The 22,353-nt window shown below is 43.8% G+C and overlaps 2 protein-coding genes across 3 annotated transcripts in view; one reads left to right on the top strand and one right to left on the bottom strand.

Annotated features, from left to right (window-relative positions):
• Positions 1-22,353, bottom strand: part of LARGE1 (LARGE xylosyl- and glucuronyltransferase 1) — a 325,519-nt gene that overhangs the window by 29,880 nt on the left and 273,286 nt on the right. For both annotated transcript variants that reach the window (XM_075210435.1, XM_075210436.1), the window contains exons 8-9: positions 2,337-2,449; positions 1,324-1,449 (exon numbers count right to left, since the gene is read on the bottom strand). In XM_075210435.1, coding sequence (XP_075066536.1) covers positions 1,324-1,449; positions 2,337-2,449 — 239 coding nt within the window. The remainder of the gene's footprint in view (positions 1-1,323; positions 1,450-2,336; positions 2,450-22,353) is intronic.
• Positions 17,202-21,139, top strand: LOC142153126 (E3 ubiquitin/ISG15 ligase TRIM25-like). Its single transcript, XM_075210434.1, has one exon. It carries the CDS (start codon positions 17,421-17,423, stop codon positions 18,993-18,995), a length of 1,575 nt encoding a protein of 524 aa, XP_075066535.1. The 5' UTR covers positions 17,202-17,420; the 3' UTR covers positions 18,996-21,139.

Raw genomic sequence — 22,353 nt, 5'->3', positions numbered from 1 at the left:
CAGCGCTGCGGAATTAGTGGTGCTATATAAATAAATAGTAATAATAATAACAATAATAATAATAATAATAATTGGTCTATGTGCATCTAGAAATGAATCTTCCGTGCAGAAGTTCAACAAGAAGTTTTAAAGTGCATCCCATTATAAATATAGGGACGAGACATGATCTGAGATGACAGAGAATTCAAGCCTGTTAAAAACACCTATATCGTTTTTTTAAAGTCGAAAACCAGTTTGCCTTGAGTCTGGGGATACGGCCATGGCATATTAAGCAGCTCTAATGCAAATCAGACAATGAAAGGGAACGTCTGACTGCTTTTTACACATCTTTATTTTGTCACTAAATGACCTTTACAATTTGTGCTCGCTGAGAGATGTGACAGGAGAGACGGAGGACCTTATGGGGACTTGACCCAATATTTTATGAAGTCGGAAGACAAGCGAATCAGTGCAAAGTTCCATGTTTGCAGTGGAGAAAAATATTAAATATTTCCAGTCCAAATGTCAGGCCCGAATCAGAGTTTAAAAAAAGATCAAAGATCACGTTACTGGATTCGGATTTTTTAATTGAGAGATATTAAAAGCAATTAAACGGATTTCACTGCGTTTTAGACAGGCCCCTCCACAGTGAGTAGGGGCCTGTCTGGATGTACGGTGTGACAAATGGGACAATTTAAGCCAACATTTTTATCAATAAAAACAATGGGATGCTTAGGATAAATTCCAATTGGGCTGCGACAGACGCCTCTATCAGGTATTCACTATCATCATTTCACTACTGTCATTTTTACTTATTATTATCATCACCATTTATTTATATAGCGCCACTAATTCCGCAGCTCTGTACAGAGAACTCATTCACATCAGTCGCTGCCCCATTGGGGAAGGGACAGTTCCCTAACACACACACACACAGACTAGGGTCAATTTTTGTTAGCAGCCAATTAACCTACCAGTATGTTTTTGGAGTGTGGGAGGAAACCGGAGCACCTGGAGGAAACCCACGCAAACACGGGGAGAACATACAAACTCCTCACAGATAAGGCTATGGTCGGGAATTGAACTCATGACCCCAGTGCTCGAAGTGCTAACCACTGAGCCACTGTGCTGCCCATGGCTATTTGTCTTAATAATGGCATTTTTTTCAGTTTTCTATAGATCAGAACGGCCATAGAAAAAAAAAAGAATAAAAAGTTATGGATCCCTAATAGTTGTGCTTTCACTGTACTGCTGGTAGGCACTTTGCACCCACAGTGACACATCCAACAGGACTTTGCTGTACGTACACATGAAACCTTCCTCCTTGTCACATTCACACCTCACCTTCAGATCCGAGACGTCTCTGTAGCACTGCTCGGAGCGGGTGTGATCTGACAGCTGTACGTTCCAAAAACAGGGGAGCTGATGCACCAGGAAGGGATTCTGCTTGATGACAGCATTGAAGATGTCCTGGGGAGAGACAGACAGCTCAAGGAACGCACCTGCAAATGTCTATGGGAATATGCCGCTAGCATGAAAGAAATTCTGAGATATCTGCTCAGATACAGAGAGGCGGCCCAGGAGGATTAATCCGTACGCTTTCCTACCACAAATATCTCCAGTGCAGGAGACACAGACAGGAGACATAACTGGGACAGACACATTATCCCCACATAGAGGTAAATGGATGACTTTATGCAGCTATTCAGGTAGGCAAACCGCTTCTCCCGTAAAGTCACTGTTAGGAGCACTGCTAATTAATATCATGAGAGTGCCAGTGGGGTGGTCAACTACAAGCAGTACTTTTTTCTTTTCTTTTTTTAAAGTAATGAAGTGTGTTTTTATGCATGGTGCTCCAAATTACGAAAAACCCCTTATCCAGTGCCGAATTTTGCAGATATTAGATCCCATGTCTGTATATGCAAATGCGGCATGATCTGGCAACAATCCGATCACAGGAACCCACAGGATGAGTCCTAAGGCTAAAAACAGCAGTTTCTTCCCTTTACATTATTCTGTAGATTGTAGGACTACAACTCCCATTATCCTCGCCTGATAATAAACCAATCAGCTCTCTTCTGTTAGGAAATGCTGGCACGCAGGGCTTACTGCTGAGACACGGTGTACAGGCCGTACTTGTAACTGTTCCAACGTGCTCACATTTCTGTATTTAAAATTTGTTCGCATTAAATATTAACTTGCTCTTACTGGGTTATTTTAACTAAAGAAGACGCACGGTCCTCGTCTTCACAGCAAGGCACGGGGAGATGAAGTAAGACGCGTGAATCCTGCTCTGTAGAAGCCGCCTCTAGCGAGCGCTACGGCGTATGTGAGCGATATTCTTATTGCGAGCTCACCTGATCAGCCAGGGAGGTAGACAGCATGCTCATCAGCTCCCGCTCCGCGGTCAGACGCCACATCTGCTCCCATTTCATCTTCCGCAACTTGTCCAGGAGCAAAAGAATCACCCCTGTAAAAATAAAATGCCAGAGTTACATAAATATATTTATAAACAGCAACAAATAATCATATAATATCACTTATTTATAGTTGCCAACATTTTTTAAATAGTTTCCTACACAAGTTAAGCGCGGCGCTGTCTTGGCAGAACTTGTGGCAGCCTCCATTATCACGGTCTGCAGCGCCGGACAGTCAGTTACACATCATACATAAAGCAGTCGCACATAAAACACAACAAGAACAGTGAAGTTGTTGAAGGAGGTGCAGACGTGTCCATGCTGACCCCTGTCCACCGCCGAAAGCATCTACAATGGGCACGGGAGCAACAGAACTGGACCATAGAACAATGGAAGAAGGTGGCCTGCACGTGGGAGCTGACAGTCAAACAGGAGAGGGCAACGCTGATACAGAACAGGAGCCAGTGGGACACAGAGAGAGAATGGGAATGGAGCTTTAGGTGGTAGCATCAGGTGTAGGTGGGATAGGCTATAGTGAAGATCTGGGTTTTGGAGGAGCTCTTAAAGGGAGCAAATGAATTCAAAGCGATGTTTCGCCAAGTGTCTCCGGAAAGGTCGCTAGGGCATTCTGCGGCTAAACAGCGTGGCAGATTATTTCTTGCATCCCATAGAGGTTTGCAGGAAAATCTGCCGGGTGAGTTCCAGCCGCACACTGCTTTCAATTGAATCGCCCCGAAGGATTGAAGGATGCAGGAGAGTCTGAGCAGGCGGGGTAGGGAGTTCCATAGGTGGGGAGCAGCACGGGAGAAGACTTGGGGGCAGGAGTGAGAGGTGGTTACCAGGTAGGAGGAGAGACGGAGATCAGAGGCAGATCGAAGAGGGTGAGAGATAGTGTATCTTATGATGAGGTCAGACATGTATAAACAGGAGGAGTTAGGGACGGTATTGACGGTGAGAGCAAGAAGCATGTGTTGAATTCTAGAGAAAACGTGGAGCCAGTGTAGGGCCTCCCAGAGTGGTGCAGCGGATGTGGAGCAGCAAGAGAAGAAGATCAGTCTCGCCGAAACATTTAGGACATTTAATATGGGTGATTATATCATGTTGTGATAATATTGCACTTTTTATCGCTTCCATGGAAAGTACCACTTACTGCACTGAATTGAATAGGCCCCCCGACCTCTACTGACAACAATATCTAGAGATGTCACATACACATATAGCTGTAGCGTACAGTCAGCACATGTTACGTCTGTGGATCGATATCTTCCCGAGTCTGTCTTCTGTTCATTCCTATAAATTCTGGAACAGCCGCTGAACCTATTACAAGTGTCATTATTATGCGCGAGCCGCTGTGACAGGATGAAGGTACCGAGCTGCAGACAGACTCTCGCTCAATATATGTGGCCATTAGTCTAAGATTTCAATCTTTAACCTCATCACTGCCAATGTGCAGCGACTCACAGTGTTATCACAAACAAAGCAAACGTTAGTTGCGCAGTCTCAATCGCATTTAAAATAATTATATCCATCTACAGATCAGATTAGATTAGAAGGTCAGAGGATATATGACTTCAAAGATATATTTAAAATGAGTTTAGTACCCATTATAGAGATGTAATATATATATTATATATATATATATATATATATATATATATATATATATATATACACACACACACATACACAGAGGGCTAGATTTACTAAACTGCGGGTTTGAAAAAGTGGAGATGTTGCCTATAATAGCAACCAATCAGATTCTAGTTATCATTTATTTAGTACATTCTAAAAAATGATAATTAGAATCTGATTGGTTGCTATAGGCAACATCTCCACTTCTTCAAACCAGCAGTCTAGTAAATATACCCCCTAGTGTCGGACTGGCCCATCGGGATACTGGAGAATTCCCCAGTGGGTCCCACTGCCTGATGATCCCGCCCCTTTCGGTAGGGGGCGGGGCTACAATGAGCCCAGGTGTGGTAAATGGAGGAACATTCCTCAGCTGTGCTGTGCTCTGATTGACTAAGTAACATCACAAAGTCATTCAGCCAATCAGAGCATAGACACGTTCCCTACCCTCACTGCCCCAAGCTGCAGAGTAAGCTGGAGGCAGAAGAGCAGGAACAGGTCAGTGTAAAGTCTGTCTGTGTATGAGAGAGGTAGTGTGGTCAGTGTATATGTAAAATGTATGTCAAAAGAAATGGCTGCGCTGCGTGCACCTCAAATAGTAATATACTGACATGAATATGTACATGTACAGAAGCCAGCATGCAAAAACAGAAAACATTTCTTATTTGTAATCCCATATATAAAAACATTAAAATGCTCTCATGTAATTAAATATTGGGCTCTATAACCGAGTGCAATTGTAATATGTGCGTGTGCGTGTGTGACAAGCTGTGCATAATAGGCCCTCTCCCACCCCTGCCACATCCGACCCCCCTCTGTTTCCAGGAACCCCAATCTGTCACACTCCCCCTCCCCTGCTGACAGACACACCAAACTGCCACACTCCCCCTCCCCTGCTGACAGACACACCAATCTGACACACTCCCCCTCCTTGCTGCCAGACACCCTCAACTGCTTTTGGCTGCTAACAAAAATTGAACCCAGTATGTTTGTGTATGTATGTTAGGGAATTTAGAGTGTAAGCCCCAATGGGGCAGGGACTGATGTGAGTGAGTTCTCTGTACAGCGCTGTGGAATTAGTGGCGCTATATAGATGGTGATGATAATGAACACACACACACAAATGAATATATATATATATATGCAGAAACATAACATACACACACCTGGTGGCTGCTATAGCACTTAAGCTGCCGTATCCGCTTGAACTAGGGTGATACTTTCCACTGTTTAAAGAGGTCCTCTGTAAGCAAGTCCGGCCGGACATGTTGGAAGCCCGGTCTTAAAGGACCTGCACAAGAAGTCACAGTGTCTGGATCTTCCTCATTGGGAACTGCCAACTTGGAATGTGATCTTGGGAGTAATGGCAGCACTGCCACGAAAGTGTCACCGTTCAGGGAAGCCTGGATAGTCGAAAGCAGCGTTGGCTGGTAACATCGTGGATGTGCCCTCCCCACCTGTTGGTGAGCGTATAGACTGGTCTGATTATCCAGAACTGTTGCATTTCCAAAACTTTCACGTGACCAGAGAAATTATGTGACTTTACAGCATGTCTTTAAATTGCTTATAATGTTGGAGATACTGCGAGACCTGTCAATCCGACGGGCTGTATGCCACCATATGTGGTCAAAAATAATGTAGTCTTGAATTGCTGCTGTGAAGGGGAGAAATGTAGAACAAGTGCTAGTTTTACAAGTTCATGTATCCTTAGTGTTGGAAGATGCAGACACTCAGGTGGGTGGCGGACATTTAGGGATAGGTAGAATGAGGGAACAAGTTCTATGCGGGCTTTACTAGCCGTAAAATGTTCTGCAGGGCTTGTTCTGAATGCCAGGAAACCCATCCCACTGTCACCGCACAGTCACAGTTAGAAACGACTCCTAGGCGTTCTTTTGTAAGGCTGGGATGCCACGGGAGAGAAGATCAGGGGCCTGATTCATTAGTGACCTTATCTGCCGTTTTTTGCTTATCTTAAGCAAATCCACTCTGTGCATGCTCAGAAAAGGGAGATAAGAAGCAAAATCCACTGCGTAAGTGAAGAATTTCTTAAGTTAAGATGAAAATCCATCTTAACTTCACTATTATCTCCCCCGTTTCTTCTTAAAATAAGCATCTTCACTTTTGCATAAGATAAGATCACTAATGAATCAGGCCCAAGGTGTTTAGTAGGGTTCTCGGGTGTCGAGAAGATAAGGTCCCCATTAGTACGCTGGTAGGCATGATTGTGAGGACATTTAAAAAAGCAATAGAACCTTGTCTCCACAAAATGGTCGAAAAGCCTCTCTTTCACAGAGATGCGCTCCTCGTGAAGTCTGTGCACACTGACTTAATTTAAATAAAGCATTTTTTCTAATAATAATTACAACGCTATTTTTATATGTGGAACTGGAAACCCAAGTCTTCCAGTTCCACTGACCATGTTTGAACTGGCAAAGCTGAAACACGCGTGCACAGAGGCAACCAGACTGGCCAGCGAAGCTGTAAGGCCGCCAGTACTGCCAGGGAGCTGAGTGTCACTTGCGGCTAAGAAATACAAGATTTTTCTATCGCTGCAATACAAAATCTTTGTCATCTCCTTACGGTAGTAAATGGAGCTCTTAATGTCTAAACATGTTTATGAAATGAGCATACTGTTAATCGTTGGCAACTGCCAAATCCTGTGTTTTGAATTTTGTTATTCGTGTTTTCGCAAGTTGGCACTTGTGCACAAAATCGCGGAGATGCATCTGCTCCATGCTTAGCAAGGAAAAACCCTTGCTCAACGCAACTCCTCTCAATGGTGCAAACGCCGACATCTTGACAACAAACCCAAGTTCTTCGGGACATCTACGAGAATACGGCCACCAAATATGAAGCATTTTGGGTACAAGTTTCCCCTCTCTTTTGCAATAAAAAAAAAAGTCTGAAGACAGTGTATAGGAATGACAATAGTAATAACTATCTATATTAAAGAGGCTTTCATGTTACATACACCTTTTGCACATCTCTCCCCACCACACTGGTGCCTTAGTGGCTGTTACTCATCTGGGACCCATCCCCCCTTGTATGTTGAGCTCAGTAGGGGATCGGACACTAATGATCAGTGAGGATTTTTGTTAAACAACTTCTGTAAATGTCGATAAGATGTGGGAGGGACTTGACTGGTTACAACTGATGGCTGTCTCCTGATTGGATGAGCTCATACATTAATTGACATGTTTAGATACAAATACTGCCCTTATAATACTGTAATAATTATTTAGTGATGATGTTTTCATTTTCACCAGAGGCTTCAATATATAGTGCTCTCATAAATATTATAAATTAATGAATAATATTAATAATGATAATACTAATAATACTAATAATACTAATAATAATAATAATAATTATTATTATTATTATAAAGTGTTGTTATAGTAACACTATTGCTAGTACTAATAGAGTGGGATACCCACTCCAGGTTGCTTTCATTTTTTGAACTTTACTTGCCCTCCGGCAACTTTTTCTAACTAGGCCGCTTTCCTTTCTGACTTCAATTTGTACTTTTCAGAAAGGCGTCTTATCCCAGGATGACTTAAATAGACAACTCTACCTGATTATACACACTGGTCAGCCACAACATTAAACCACTGACAAGTGAAGTGAATAACACTGATTATCTCGTTACAACGGCAGCTGTCAGGGGGGTAGGATATATTATGCAGCAAGTGAACAGCCAGTTCTTGAAGTTGATGCTTTGGAAAGCGTAAAGATTTGAGTGACTTTGACAGGGGTCAAATTGTGATGGCTAGACGACTGGGTGAGAGCATCTCCAAAATGGCAGGTCCTGTGGGGTGTTCCCGCTATGCAGTTGTTAGTACCTATCAAAAGTGGCCCAAGAATGACAACCAGTGAACCGGCAACAGGTCCATGGGCGCCCAAGGCCCATTGATGTGCGTAAGGAGCAAAGGCTAGCCCGTCTGGTCCAATCCCACAGAAGAGCTACTGTAGCATAAATTGCTGAAAAAGTTAATGCTGGCGATGTTAGAAAGGTGTCAGAACGCAGCTCGCTGCGTAGTCGTAGACCGGTCAAAGTGCCCATGCTAACCCCTGTCCACCGCCGAGAGCACCAGAACTGGTCCATGGAGCAATGGAAGAAGGTGGCCTAGTCAGAAGAATCACATTTTATTTTACATCATATGGATGGCTGGGTGGGTGTGCGTCGTTTACCTGGGGAAGAGGTGGCACCATAATGCACTATGGGAATAAAGGAAAGCTGGCACAGGTAGTGTGATACTCAGGGCAATGTTCTGCTGGGAATCCTTGGGTCCTGGCATTCATGTGGATGTTACTTTGACACATGCCACCTACCTAAACATTGTTGAAGACCAAGTAAACCCCTTCATGGCAACTGTATCCCCTGATGGCAGTGGCCTCTATCAGCAGGATAATGGGCCCTGCCACACTGCAAAAAATGATCAGGAACGGTTTGAGGAACATGACAAAGAATTCAAGATGTTGACTTCCTCAGATCTCAATCCCATCGAGCATCTGTGGGATGTGCAGGAAAAACAAGTCTGAGCCATGGAGGCCGAACTTTACAATTTACAGTACTTAAAGGAGGGAATATATAGATGGATAAAATTATATAAGATAATATACATTCTAGTAACAATCTACTGTTATGAAATGCATATACATAAGGTACAGCCAATCTAGGAGCTAATAAGGGGAGGAGGGACACAATTTATTCTCTATTAAAATTAGTTAAATTATCACACATTAAATCAGCTGTTTTAAGGGTCTTGCAGAAGCTGCACGGAGGAGCTGATGTATGTGTGTGTGTCCAGAGGGGTGGGAGGGATCACACTCAGTATTCTCTTCCTGTTCTCAGAAACCAGAAACTACATCCGTTGCTTTCACGTCTCTCTTCTGCTGTCAGCGATGGCGTCTGCTGATCTGAGACAGGAGCTGAACTGTTCCATCTGCCTGAACATTTATACAGATCCTGTAACAGTGAGATGTGGACACAACTTCTGCCGGGTCTGTATTGAGCATGTGCTGGATATACAGGAGGGGTCTGGAGTTTATACCTGTCCTGAATGCAGAGCAGAGTGTCAGGAGCGTCCTGCACTGCACAGCAACATAACTCTGTGTAACATAGTGGGGAGTTTCCTGTCTACTCGGCCAGATCAGGAGCAGACTGGGATCTTCTGCACTTACTGTATTCACTCTCCTGTACCTGCTGCTAAATCCTGTCTGTTGTGTGAAGCGTCTCTGTGTGATAAACACCTGAGAGTACACAGCAAGTCAGCAGAACACGTCTTATCTGATCCCACCACTTCCCTGGGGCACAGGAAATGCTCCGTCCATAAGAAGATCCTGGAGTATTACTGCACTGAGGACGCTGCCTGTATCTGTGTGTCCTGCTGTCTGATCTGGGAACACAGAGGACATCAGATGGAGTCACTGGATGATGCTTCTGAGTGCTTCTGGTGTAACAGAGAGAGTCACTGCCCTGTTTAGAGACATCATAAGACAGCTGGAAGACCTAGAGAAGAGAGTGCTGAGTGAGATCTCCAGGCAGGAAGAGAGCGTTTTATTCTCAGTCTCTGATCTGATCCAGCAGCTGGAAATAAAGAAGGACGAGCTGTCCAGGAAGATGATTCACATTGAGGAGCTGTGTAACATGTCTGATCCAGTGACTGTCTTACAGGAACCAGACACAGGTGACTTGTGTGATACTGAGGTCAGAGAGAGACATGATGACCAGGTCCATGTTGTAGGAGATCTGGATGTGGGTCTCATCGCAGGGAAATTAAACACATTATCTGATATAATAACAGGTATAAATACAGGGATCTATGTGCAGGAACCTACAGACATATTACTGGATGTAAACACAGCTGCTAATGATATACATATATCAGGTGACAGGAAAACTGCATCTGTGTCAAATAGAAAGCGTAAACGTCAACAAACACCAGAGAGATTTCAGTTTAAACAGGAAATAAGCACCAGGAGATTTTCCTCAGGGCGACATTACTGGGAAGTGGATGTCAGTAAATCGGTGTGGTGGAGGGTAGGGATGTGTTATCCCAGTATAGACAGGAAAGGAGATCAGTCAGTTATTGGCAGTAATAACAAGTCCTGGTGTTTGCATAGATTTAATAATCAGTATACAGTGATACATAATATGACAGAGATCCGGTTACCTGACAATATTCCCTGTGATACACTGAGGATATGTCTGGATTATGAGGCTGGACAGCTGTCCTTTTATTCTCTGTGTGACCCGATCAGACACTTACACACCGTCACTGCCACCTTCACTGAGCCCCTTCATGCTGCATTATGGGTATGGAGAGATTCTATAAATATATCGGGGGAAGTCAGGAGCTGGGAGAAATCACATGGGTGGAGCTAAAGTTGAGCGCCTTCTGTTTTGCACCAGATTTGGGTAACCAAATGTCCAGTTTTCCCAGGTTTGTTCCTTATAAATATATAAATATAACGGTATGTGAGACTTCACCATCTCTGGTTCACTGATAGCTGTGATTGGCTGCAATAACTGTCTGTCAACCAGTATACACCCTATCACTATAATTACCACCAAGTTCTTTCTCAGCACAAGAGCTTTAAAATATATTAATGACATTATAAGTCTCCCTCACTACAACACCAGTTTTGTCCTGTGTTTTAAGCTGGTGTTATAACAAGGGAGCACTGTACATTGAACCTATCACATGAGTGGAAATATTGGGCTATATGTAGAACTGGACATAATTTCCATCTAAATGCAGGTGGTAATTGCATCCAAGAAAAGGCACATTCAGTGTAATATGCTGAGCAGGACACATCTCTAGGTGCGTTCCAGATCTAAATCGCTTGTACATACGCTGGGTCTACACCTGGGGTAGGCAGAGGTAAAATATATCCGATTTATGTCCGACCAGTGTTAGTATCAAATGCATTAGCATATCTGTACGCTGTACCCACATTATACACAATATAATGCTGAAATGAAGTGTCATGTACATAATCTTGTATGGCCTGTGTTACTCATACAAGTGAAGGTCGCATTTAACATTTAAAATATCATTAAATACTGGGGCAAACTATGAAGGCTCTTGGCTGGGTAGGGTGGCAGCCCTGAAGATGATGTTGCTCCTGAAGATGCTGGCAGACGCTACTGCTTAGTTCAAGGGAGCCCGGGCCACATCCCCCCTGGACGCCCCCTTAATTCAGCTCTGCAGGGCCCTGAGTCAACGCTCGGTCTGCTACCCAGCAATCTTGATCCAGAGTAAATGGTCAGGAGGAACCAGCCACAGTCACCAGCAAAGAGCTGATTTTAAGCTCTCACGAACAGGGCATTCTCTCCTAGGAGGTATATTTACTAAACTGTGGGTTTGAAAAAGTGGAGATGTTGCCTATAGCAACCAATCAGATTCTAGCTGTCAGTTTGTAGAATGTACTAAATAAATATCTAGAATGTGATTGGCTGCTATAGGCAACATCTCCACTTCTTCAAACCCGCAGTTTAGTAAATATACCCCTTATAAAATGCTTTATATAACTATTTTTTTTCAGTTGTTCAATTTGCCCCATTTCACCCTATTTCTGTCGCAAGCAAAAATTGCCACATTACTTTCATTAATATCTTTAATTATTTCTGGACATGTCCGAGGCTCAGACCAATGTGGGAGACGATGCTCCATCTGGTCTATCAGGTCACTAAATCAAGTATCCACCCAGTCCCCGCCATGGCACTGTTACACCTCTACCCCCCACAGCTCCAACGTCACAGTCACTACGTCACTGGGCATATCCTCATCGCCACTAGGGCGGCAATAGCCCAGCAGTGGAAGGACCCTTTACCCCCCCGCACCTTTCTAAAATTGTTTGCCAAAACTCAAAGTAGTTATGTGATGGAAACGATTGGGTTTAAATATTACACTGAAGTGTCCTCCCCATTGATCAAGACGTTCAATGTTATATGGAACATCAGCCCCCCTGGAACCTTAGCCCCTACTCAAGTCCTTATTAATCCTATTGAAATTGTGATCCTGACATTACACTTCTGATTTGTTACATTTCTCTAAGTATATCTCCTAGTCCCCCCCCCCCCCTCCCTTGTTGGCCCTCTCCCCCACCTTGCCCTATTTAATTCTGCTAATGTTTTATCTTTCTGTATGTTTGTTTTATTTATCTCTATGCAACGTTGATTGTACTGCTTTCTGTATCAACGACTGTATTTTGTATATATTGTTTTGTTTTATTTCAAAAATGCAATAAAAAATTTCAAGTAAAAAAACAAACCATTAACTACAAACATCCACTTTCTTTTAAAGTAAACTTTGAATCTTCTTTCCTGCAGAGGTCAGAATGCAAATAACTAGTAATGGGAATAAATAGCAGAGATTTCATATAATATTGCAGCCACAGTAATGTTTTGGATGAAGTCAGTGGGAGGAGTAAAGACGCATTCAGCCAATCAGACATGACAGCCGTCATCATCATTATCAGTTTGTATTTTACACCAGTGGTAGAGCACCCACAAGAGATACGTGTCCTGACAGGCGTGTCTGTGTCCAGGTCTACATTGGCTGCATTTACTTGAACACATCCTTTTTCTAAGCACCCGGAACACAGAAACGTGTCTTTAAATGTAGATATTGAATATGAATAGAAATGTAAACTGATATTATTATGAAGGAAAAGTAGAAAGTGGAAGTAATTGTGTCATCTTGTGGACACCTGCAAGTCGTACAGTCAGTGTTCCAGCAGCTGTGTTGTAAGTCCAAGAAGAGACTCAGGTTTGTATTCCTGACATGGTAAACATAAATAATTGATTGTATGTATAGCTACAGTCTTGTGTAAAAAAAAAAAAAAAACACACACACATATTATATATATATATCCAATGACCAAAAAAGACTATCCATCACTTCTTTAAGTGCTAAGATTTGTACTTCTTCAAGAAGTAAGTGACACATTTTGCCTAATACAATGCAGGGGTCAATAAATGCTATATATTTGTAATGTAAAATACAATTTCTAAGAATGGTAGATAGTCAGAAATATTAAGGAGTACTGGCATAAATGTTTCTGTTGACATAACCACAGCAACATAAGATTGTTCACTATGGGCCTCATTTAGAGTTGGACGCAAAGTCCATTTCAGGCGCATCCTGCAGACTTCCACTGACGGGGCATGCGCAGTAAGCAACAGTTCCCGGCAGCTCAGTCTGCTGGTCAGACGCAGTGTACACTGTGACAGCGTCTCAGTATGAGGGACAGGGTGGAACACGAAGTTATGTAGGCGTGACCGTGAAAAATTCAGATACTATGGGCGTCTGCCCGCAAAAACTACCCTAGTCGGATCAAGACACATGCAGAACGCACGCCAAAACAAGACTGAAAACGTGCAGCAGGAATTAGGTGGCGCAAGTAGTTAGCTAGCTGCAGGAACTGGTTGCAGCTTGGTAGGGTATTAGGAGTGGGACGCAACAGGAGTTGCATGCCACTCGTAATACCCTACCAAGCTGCGGCACACTCCCACTCCTACTCTTTATGTAAGTCTTAGACGCACATTGCGTCGGACTCTAAATGAAGCCCTATGTGATCAGGAGTAAATAAAGAAACCGATTTTTGTGCCTTCATGAATATTTTTGAATCATAACAAACTAAATAACTGTATTTTGAAAAGTAGCTTTTCAATAATCAATGCAAAATTAATAATTTCAGCTTATTAAAAAGGGTGCAATCCCCTGTAATAATGAGTTGTTTTTCATTAACCTAAGTCACTCTGGTCTCCTGTAAGAAGAGACATCGTTTTGTTCATTTTTCTTTAGAGCTGTAATTTAAGCAGCTATTAACGATTCACAATTAGCTAAGTGTCATGTGATTAATTAGTCACATGACACAGGATACAGTCCATACCTGCAAACGTTCAGACTTGTGGACCTAAAAAGTGGCAGAGAATATAGAAAAGTGGGCGGAGTTTCACATAAAGTAGATGTTTGTGGGTGGATCGAGCAGGGTTTGGGCTGATCGGGGCGGACTTATTTTCTACCAATTTTGCAAGTCTAAATGTTGCTAGGTATGGCAGCAAAACTTTGGAATTCATTCATCTCAGCGATTACGTTTGCCCCCCCCTCCCTTCCTCTGTCGTCATGTGATCCCAGAGGAGAATGACAGGCTCGATGATCAGTTTACACTCTCTGCTGGAAAGTAGCAGAAACCAAATGGCTGAAAGTATGGGGGGTGGGTAGAAGCCCCACAATACGTCCCAATTCCCTTGCAAAACTTTTCCAACAGCACTTTAGGAAGTAGGTGTGTCGCGCTCACCTCCCACTAATGGGGAGATGGACACCGCAGCGAGAACCCTCCTCCACGAAGCGAGTCTTGGAGGCATCGGGTAAAAGATGGAGTCATGTGCCCAGCACCTGCATGTTTATAGAGGAAGGGGCCTTAAGCAGTACTGCCTGGCTTTCCCCAGCCTCTACCGGAGCTTGTCAAGCCCCTGGGGCATTCCATAGCTGGGTGTGAGATGCGGCAATTGGAACAAGCATGCCAGCACTTACAGCGTTTCTGAGAACCAAAGCCCGGTGTGGCGGTGCAATGTGAGAGTGGGTGGTTGGGAGGAGCCGGAGGCCGCAGATTCAAGGGTAAATTAAGGGGGGACACCGGAGGTGGTGAGGCATCTCAGGCAGAAAGCATGGGAGGTGGCAAAAGGGACAGAGTAAGGCCCTAACACTGTACGGGCGCCATAAGGTGGAGCGGCTAAAGCATCAATGGTGGTGTGTGAAATTAAGGGGGGCGTCTAAGGAATTGCCCGGGGAGGATGGTGGTGGTCCCTTTGTACTGGCACATGTACCACCCAACTTGTAGGAGCCTGGTGAGGGGGACTCGCTGACCTGCCTAGTGGTGCAGGCTTTTCTGTAACGCTGGTCTTCAACTAGCTCTCACCTGATCGGAGGCAATGACCCCGGAACTGAGTGGAAGAACCTCCTGCTCCAGAGCGCGAGACTTCCGTCTTAGGCCAGTGGTTTGAATGTAACCGTCATGTCCAGGTCACGAGTGCAACGTTCGAGGCTCCCCATGAGCTCTGGCGTTGGCCAGATCAACAATGCAGGCTGCTGCCGCTCCCCGGCCAGCTGCACTATGCCTGTAAGAGCAGGTGGGAGCAGCCGCGGGCATGAGGGGAGGGATATGAGGCACCTGATGGCTCTCTGCTTGGGAAAGGGAGTCAAAGGACTCTTCATGGGCCCCAGTGCACTACACTTGCCGCACCAATGGTAGTTCCGCCACTGCTCCATCACTCTCTTACCCCTCCATCACAATGTCCCCCTGCTTCACATTGTCCCCCCCTGCATCACAATGTCCCCCCTCCATCACACTGCCCCCCTCCATCACACTGCCCCCTCCCTCCATCACACTGCCCCCCAACTTCACAATGCCCCCTCTCCTGCTTCAAACTGCCCACCTCTCCTGCTTCACACTGCTGCCCTCTCCTAAATAACACTCTTCCCCCTCCATCACAATGTACCCCTGCTTCACACTCCCCCCCGCATCACACTCTTTCCCCTCCATCACAGTGTCCCCCTGCTTCACACTGACCCCTCCCCATCACACTGCCCCCTCCTGCTTCACACTGCCTTCCTCTCCTGCTGCAAACTGCCCCCTCCTGCCCCTCCCCTGCATAACACTGCCCCCCTGCATCACACTCTTCCCCCTCCATCACAATGTACCCCTGCTTCACACTACCACCTCCTGCATCACACTCTTTCCCCTCCATCAGTGGCCCCCTGCTTCACACTGCCCCCCATCGCACAACACTCTTTCCCCTCCGTCACTATGCTCCCCTACTTCACACTGCCCCACCCTGGAATCACATTCTTTCCCCTCCATCACAATGTCCCTCTGCTTCACACTGCACCCCCTGCATCACACTCTTTCCCCTCCATCAGTGTCCCCCTGCTTCATACTGCAACCCCCAGCACCCCATTCTAGACTTATTCTGTCTTTTCCTCAGGCAGGCAGCTGCTCCTCTCTGCCGGGCTCCTCATTGACTGTCGGGATGTTATGATGACTTCACGTCCGACAGGCAGTGAGGGGGAAGGGAGGTGAAAGTGAGAAGAGGGACAGGGTAGATGGCACATTGGAGAATGGAGCTGAGAAGACAGACATGGTAGTCGGCATTGTGCGCGCAGGGGGCGCGAGACCCCCGTGGATCTGAAGCTGTGCATTACACAATAGCACCAAACACCAGTGGTGGCCCCCAGAGCCTTAGGCAGCTGCCTAGTGGTAGCGCCGGGCCTCATCCCTCTCCCCACTGCATGCTAGGAGATGTAGTTCTCTGCTGGCAGGGGAGGTATCTAAAGCGCATATGTGGCCTGCTCAGGTTGCTGGCGCTACACATAATAACTATTATTTTACAATAATATACTATGATATAATATTAATACTACTACTAGTACTATTAAACAGGGACATCCATCTCCAGATTGCTTACATTTATTGGGCTGTACATGCCCTCCTTCATCTCTTCTAACTGTGCCACTTTTCCACCTGACTTTCATTTGCACTTTTTCAGTGCATAGAGCACATCAGAGCGGTGTCTTATCCCAGGACGACATGAATTGACCCCTCTGCCTGGTTACATATACTGTGCTCTCTCATTTAGATACATCTATATCCAGTAAGCAGATTTTTCTCATGCCCCTGGGTCATAAAGATAAAGACCTCTACTTGATAGTATAAAGACTCCTGAAAACTACAAAATAAAGCTTCCTTGTGTCATTTGGCCCTGCACTCATGGTGAAATAACAAAATTGTGGCATTGTGTCAGGACCAATAGGACACCATCCACAACGTCCCCGTCCGTACCTGCACTTCACCTCCCCTATGAAAAATGAAGTTGACAAGTATTCTTTCAAACAGTTTATATTACTGTTTATCTAAAGCATTAAAGATTATTATTCATCCTCTTCCCAAAGGTGGGAAACAATTATCCTTCTTCTTACTACTAGAATACTCGTTGGATCTGATGCTTTGATCCAATTTGCATAGAATGACTCTGGCATTAGTGAGGGACTGCCAGCAAAGAACAAGATTTAGATAGATGGACAAAACTATATAAGTTAATAATATAAAAATTAGTATCAATCTAGTATAGTTATGAAATGCATATACATGAGAACAGCCAGTCTAGGAGCTGATAAGTGGAGGAGAAACAGATTCAATTCTTGTGAAATTAGTTGCAGTATCAGACTTTAAAGCAGCTGCTCAGATGATCCTGCAGAATCTGCACACAGGGGGGAGGGGTGTGTGGTCTGAGGGGTGGGAGGGATCACACTCACTATTCTCTTCCTGTTCTCAGAAACCAGAAACTACGTCTGTTGCTTTCACTTCTCTCCTCTGCTGCCAGCGATGGCGTCTGCTGATCTGAGAAAGGAGCTGGACTGTTCCATCTGCCTGAACATTTATACAGATCCTGTAACCCTGAGATGTGGACATAACTTCTGCCGGGTTTGTATTGAGCATGTGCTGGATATACAGGAGGGGTCTGGAGTTTATACTTGTCCTGAATGCAGAGCAGAGTGTCAGGAGCGTCCTGCACTACATAAGAACATAACTCTGTGTAACATAGTGGGGAGTTTCCTGTCTACTCGGCCAGATCAGGAGGAGACTGGGATCTTCTGCACTTACTGTGTGGACTCTCCTGTACCTGCTGCTAAATCCTGTTTGTTGTGTGAAGCTTCACTGTGTGATAAACACTTGAGAGTACACAGCAAGTCAGCAGAACACGTCTTATCTGATCCCACCAGTTCCCTGGGGCACAGGAAATGCTCCGTCCATAAGAAGATCTTGGAGTATTACTGCACTGAGGACGCTGCCTGTATCTGTGTGTCCTGCTGTCTGATCGGGGAACACAGAGGACATCAGATGGAGTCACTGGATGATGCTTCTGAGAAGAAGAAGGAGAAACTGAGAAATGTTCTGCAGAAACTGACCACAAAGAGAGAGGAGACTGAGAAAAGAGTCCAGAGACTGCAGGAGCGCAGGAGAGAAGATCAGGAAAAAGCAGATGGTGTAACAAAGAGAGTCAAAGCCCTGTTTAGAGACATCATAAGACAACTGGAAGACCTAGAGAAGAATGTCCTGAGTGAGATCTCCAGGCAGAAAGAGAGTGTTTCATTCTCAGTCTCTGATCTGATCCAGCAGCTGGAAATAAAGAAGGACGAGCTGTCCAGGAAGATGTGTCACATTGAAGAGCTGTGTAACATGTCTGATCCAGTGACTGTCTTACAGGAACCAGACACAGGTGACCTGTGTGATACTGAGGTCAGAGAGAGACATGATGACCAGGTCCATGATGTAGGAGATCTGGATGTGGGTCTCATCTCAGGGAAATTAAACAGATTATCTGATATAATAACAGGTATAAATACAGGGATCTATGTGCAGGATACTACAGACATATTTCTGGATGTAAACACAGCTTCTAATGATATACATATATCAGGTGACAGGAAAACTGCATCTGTGTCAGATAGAAAGAGGAAACGTCCACTAACACAGGAGAGATTTCAGCATAATCAGGTAATAAGCACCAGGAGATTTTCCTCAGGGCGACATTACTGGGAAGTGGATGTCAGTAAATCTGTGTGGTGGAGGGTAGGGATGTGTTATCCCAGTATACACAGGAAAGGAGATCAGTCAGTAATTGGCAGTAACAACAAGTCCTGGTGTTTGCATAGATGTAATAATCAGTATACAGTGGTACATAACAGGACAGAGATCCAGTTACCTGACTGTATTCCCTGTGATACAGTGAGGATATGTCTAGATTATGAGGCTGGACAGCTGTCCTTTTATGCTCTGTGTGACCCGGTCAGACACTTACACACCGTCACTGCCACCTTCACTGAGCCCCTTCATGCTGCATTATGGGTATGGAGAGATTCTATAAATATATCGGGGGAAGTCAGGAGCTGGGAGTAAACACAATAATGCAATAACTGTTTGTCAACCAGTATACACCCTATCACTACAAAGTTCTTTCTCAGCACAAGAGCTTTAAAATGTATTAATGACATTATAAGTCTCCCTAACTACAACACCAGTTTTATCCTGTGTTTTAAGCTGGTGTTATAACAAGAGAGCATTGTACATTTAACCTATCACATGAGTGGAAATAATGGGCTATATGTAGAACTCGATGTAATTCATACTTGCCAACTTTTCTTTGTTGGCTTCAGGGGAGATCCCGGGGGAGGTGGGCGTGCTGGGGCGGGGCTTGATGAATCACATCATTTTGTCCACGCCCCGTAAACGATTGTCACAATTTCGGCCAATTACAGCGGGGCTAAGATGACGCGATATTTGCCTCATTAGCCCCCCCCCGCCACTTATGTATTGCGGGGGCGAGAACCTGGAGGTTGCACTGCTCTCCTGGGAGGTCTCCTAGAAATTCAGCAGTCTCCCGGACATTCTGGGAGAGTAGGCTAGTATGCGTTAAAGAAAAGCAGCTAATGAATCTCTAGAGACTGAAGTGTCTTTTACATTTCTGTCTCCATTACTGAAGTCATGTTGTCCTACCTGCCAGTGTTTGATTAAATCTTGGTCTCCATGAAAATGGCCACCTCTATAGGCATCAATACATGGACATAAGACACAATTTCTGAACTGTGTCATCATGCCACAGATGGCGAAGCCAACCACGTCTTGTACTGGCTCAGCATCAGGGAGAATGCCAGACTCTTCAGGGAGTGAGGGAGATCACCCCTATTTCAGGGAGTCTCCCTGACATTCAGGGAGAGTTGGCAAGTATGACGTAATTTCCATCTATACGCAGGTGTAAATTGCATCCAAGAAAAGGCACATTCTGTGTAATATGCTGAGTAGGACACATCTCAAGGTGCGTCCAGATCTAAATCGCTGGGTCTACGCCTGGATTAGACAGAGGCAAATATGTCCGATTTATGTCCGACCAGTGTTAGTATCAAATGCATTAGCATATCTGTACGCTGTACCCAAATTATACACAATATAATACTCAAACATAGTGTCATATACAGAATAGTGCATGGACTGTGTTACTCATACAAGTGAAGGACACATTTAACATTTAAAAAACCATTAACTACAAACATCCACTTTTTTTTTAAAGTGAACTTTGAATCTTCTTTCCTGCAGAGATCAGAATGCAAATAACAAGTAATGGGAATAAATAGCAGAGATTTCATGTAATATTGCAGCCACAGTAATGTTTTGTATGAACCAGTGGGAGGGGTAAAGACGCATTCAGCCAATCAGACATGACAGCCGTCATCTTCATTATCAGTTTGTATCTTACACCAGTGGTAGAGCACCTACAACATACACGTGTCCTGACAGGCGTATCTGTGTCCAGGTCTACATTGGCTGCATTTACTTGAACACATCCTTTTTCTAAGCACCCAGAACACAGAAACGTGTCTTTAAATGTAGATATTGAATATGAATACAAATGTAAACTGACATTATTGAGAAAGAAAAGTAGAAAGTGGAAGTAATTGTATCATCTTGTGGACACCAGCAAGTCGTACAGTCAGTGTTCTAGCAGCTGTGTTGTAAGTCCAAAAAGAAACTCATGTTTGTATTCCTAACATGGTAAACATAAAAAATTGATTGTTTGTATAGGTGCATTCATATAAAAATAAATAAATTATATATATATATATATATATATATATATATATATATATATAAGTACAATGTCCAAAAAAAAGATTATCCATCAGTTCTTTAAGGCCCAATGTGCTAGGATTTGTATTTATTTAAGAAGTAAGTGACCATTTTGCCTACTACATTGCAGGGTAGTCAATAAATGCTATATATTTGTGATGTAACTTGCAATATCTAAGAATGGTAGATAGTCAGACATATTAAGGAGTACTGGCATTAGGTTTTCTGTTGACATAACCACAGCAACATAAGAGTGTTCACTATGTGATCAGGAGTGAAATAATTAAACTGTTATTTGTACCTTCATGAATATTTTTTAAATGGTAACTAAATAACTGTGTTTTTGAAAAAGTAACTTTTGTGTAATTACAAACTTAATCATTTCAGCTTATTAAAAAGGGTGCAATCCCCTGTAATAATGAGTTGTGTTTCTTTAACCTAAGTCACTCTGGTCTCCTGTAAGAAGAGACATCACTTTGTTCATTTTTCTATAGAGTTGTGATTTAAGCAGCTATTAACGATTCACAGTTAGCTCAGTGTCATGTGATTAGCTAGTCACATGACACAGGATACAGTGCGCATCCAGACCGCCAAACTTCCCGATTTGTGGACCTAAAAAGTGGGCGGAGTTTCAAATAAAGTGGATGTTAGTGGGTGGATCGAGCAGGATTTGTACTAATCGGGGAGGGCTTATTCTCTACGGATTTCCTCTGCCGTCATGTGACCCCATTAGAGATTCTAATGACAGGCTCGGTGATCAGTTTACACTCTCCTGGAAAGAAGCGGAAACCAAATGGCTCAATGTATGAGATAGATTTTCTGCAGGGGCAGCCATCTATAACTCAGTCACACAGATCAATGTTACAACTATGGTATAGGGGAATAGTCTGGAAACAAAATAAACTTCACGTTACATAGGAACAAAACTTGCTGCTTAAAAAAGTTAGACTCAAAATAGATCAAATGTGTGGATGATCCAAAAGGTGGATTCATCAAATATATGTACATATATACACAGTGGTCGAAGTGGTGGAATGGAAAATGTACAATGAAGGCAGTAGGAGAAGTTGCCATATGGCTTACCATCATATACACCTCCACTATATATATATATATATATATATATATATATATATATACACACACACACCACACTTTGGCTGTGCCCTCACCTTGCCTCTTTAATGACATGTCCCCTTGACCCTGTCCTAAGAAAAGCTGGGAAAGGTTTTTATAGTATCCAAAGCCTTTTTTCATATCAGCACAATTGTAGGTGCATATATTTTATGACTCAACAATTTGAAAGCTGTACATTTACTATTGTGGGTCTTTCTTCTGATGTGTTTTCTAGCGCCCATCCCTCCTTTTATACTCTGCAGCGTATTCAACTGTCTGGCGTTGACCACTGGTTCTTTGGCATGATGCAACTGGAGTTAAGTTTCACTTCTTGGATACAACGGAATTATTACTGGACTATGCTGCGAATATCGTAGAGTCCCCCGTCCTGGATCCTACCCGCTCTTATTGCAAAGTGGGTGGGGCTGTGTTGACTGTACTATTCTGTACACTATTCCTGTATAAACCAGACTTTTAGAAATCATAGCTGACTATAAGATACGTTACCCCCATTACC

Source organism: Mixophyes fleayi, chromosome 4 (assembly GCF_038048845.1).
Source record: "Mixophyes fleayi isolate aMixFle1 chromosome 4, aMixFle1.hap1, whole genome shotgun sequence".
In the NCBI taxonomy this organism is placed as follows: Eukaryota; Metazoa; Chordata; class Amphibia; order Anura; family Limnodynastidae; genus Mixophyes; species Mixophyes fleayi.
This window is presented reverse-complemented; position numbering and strand designations above follow the sequence as displayed.

Excerpts from the sequence above, each read along its gene's own strand:
- LOC142153126 (XM_075210434.1), top strand. The coding sequence starts at position 17,421 with ATGGCGTCTGCTGATCTGAGAAAGGAGCTGGACTGTTCCATCTGCCTG.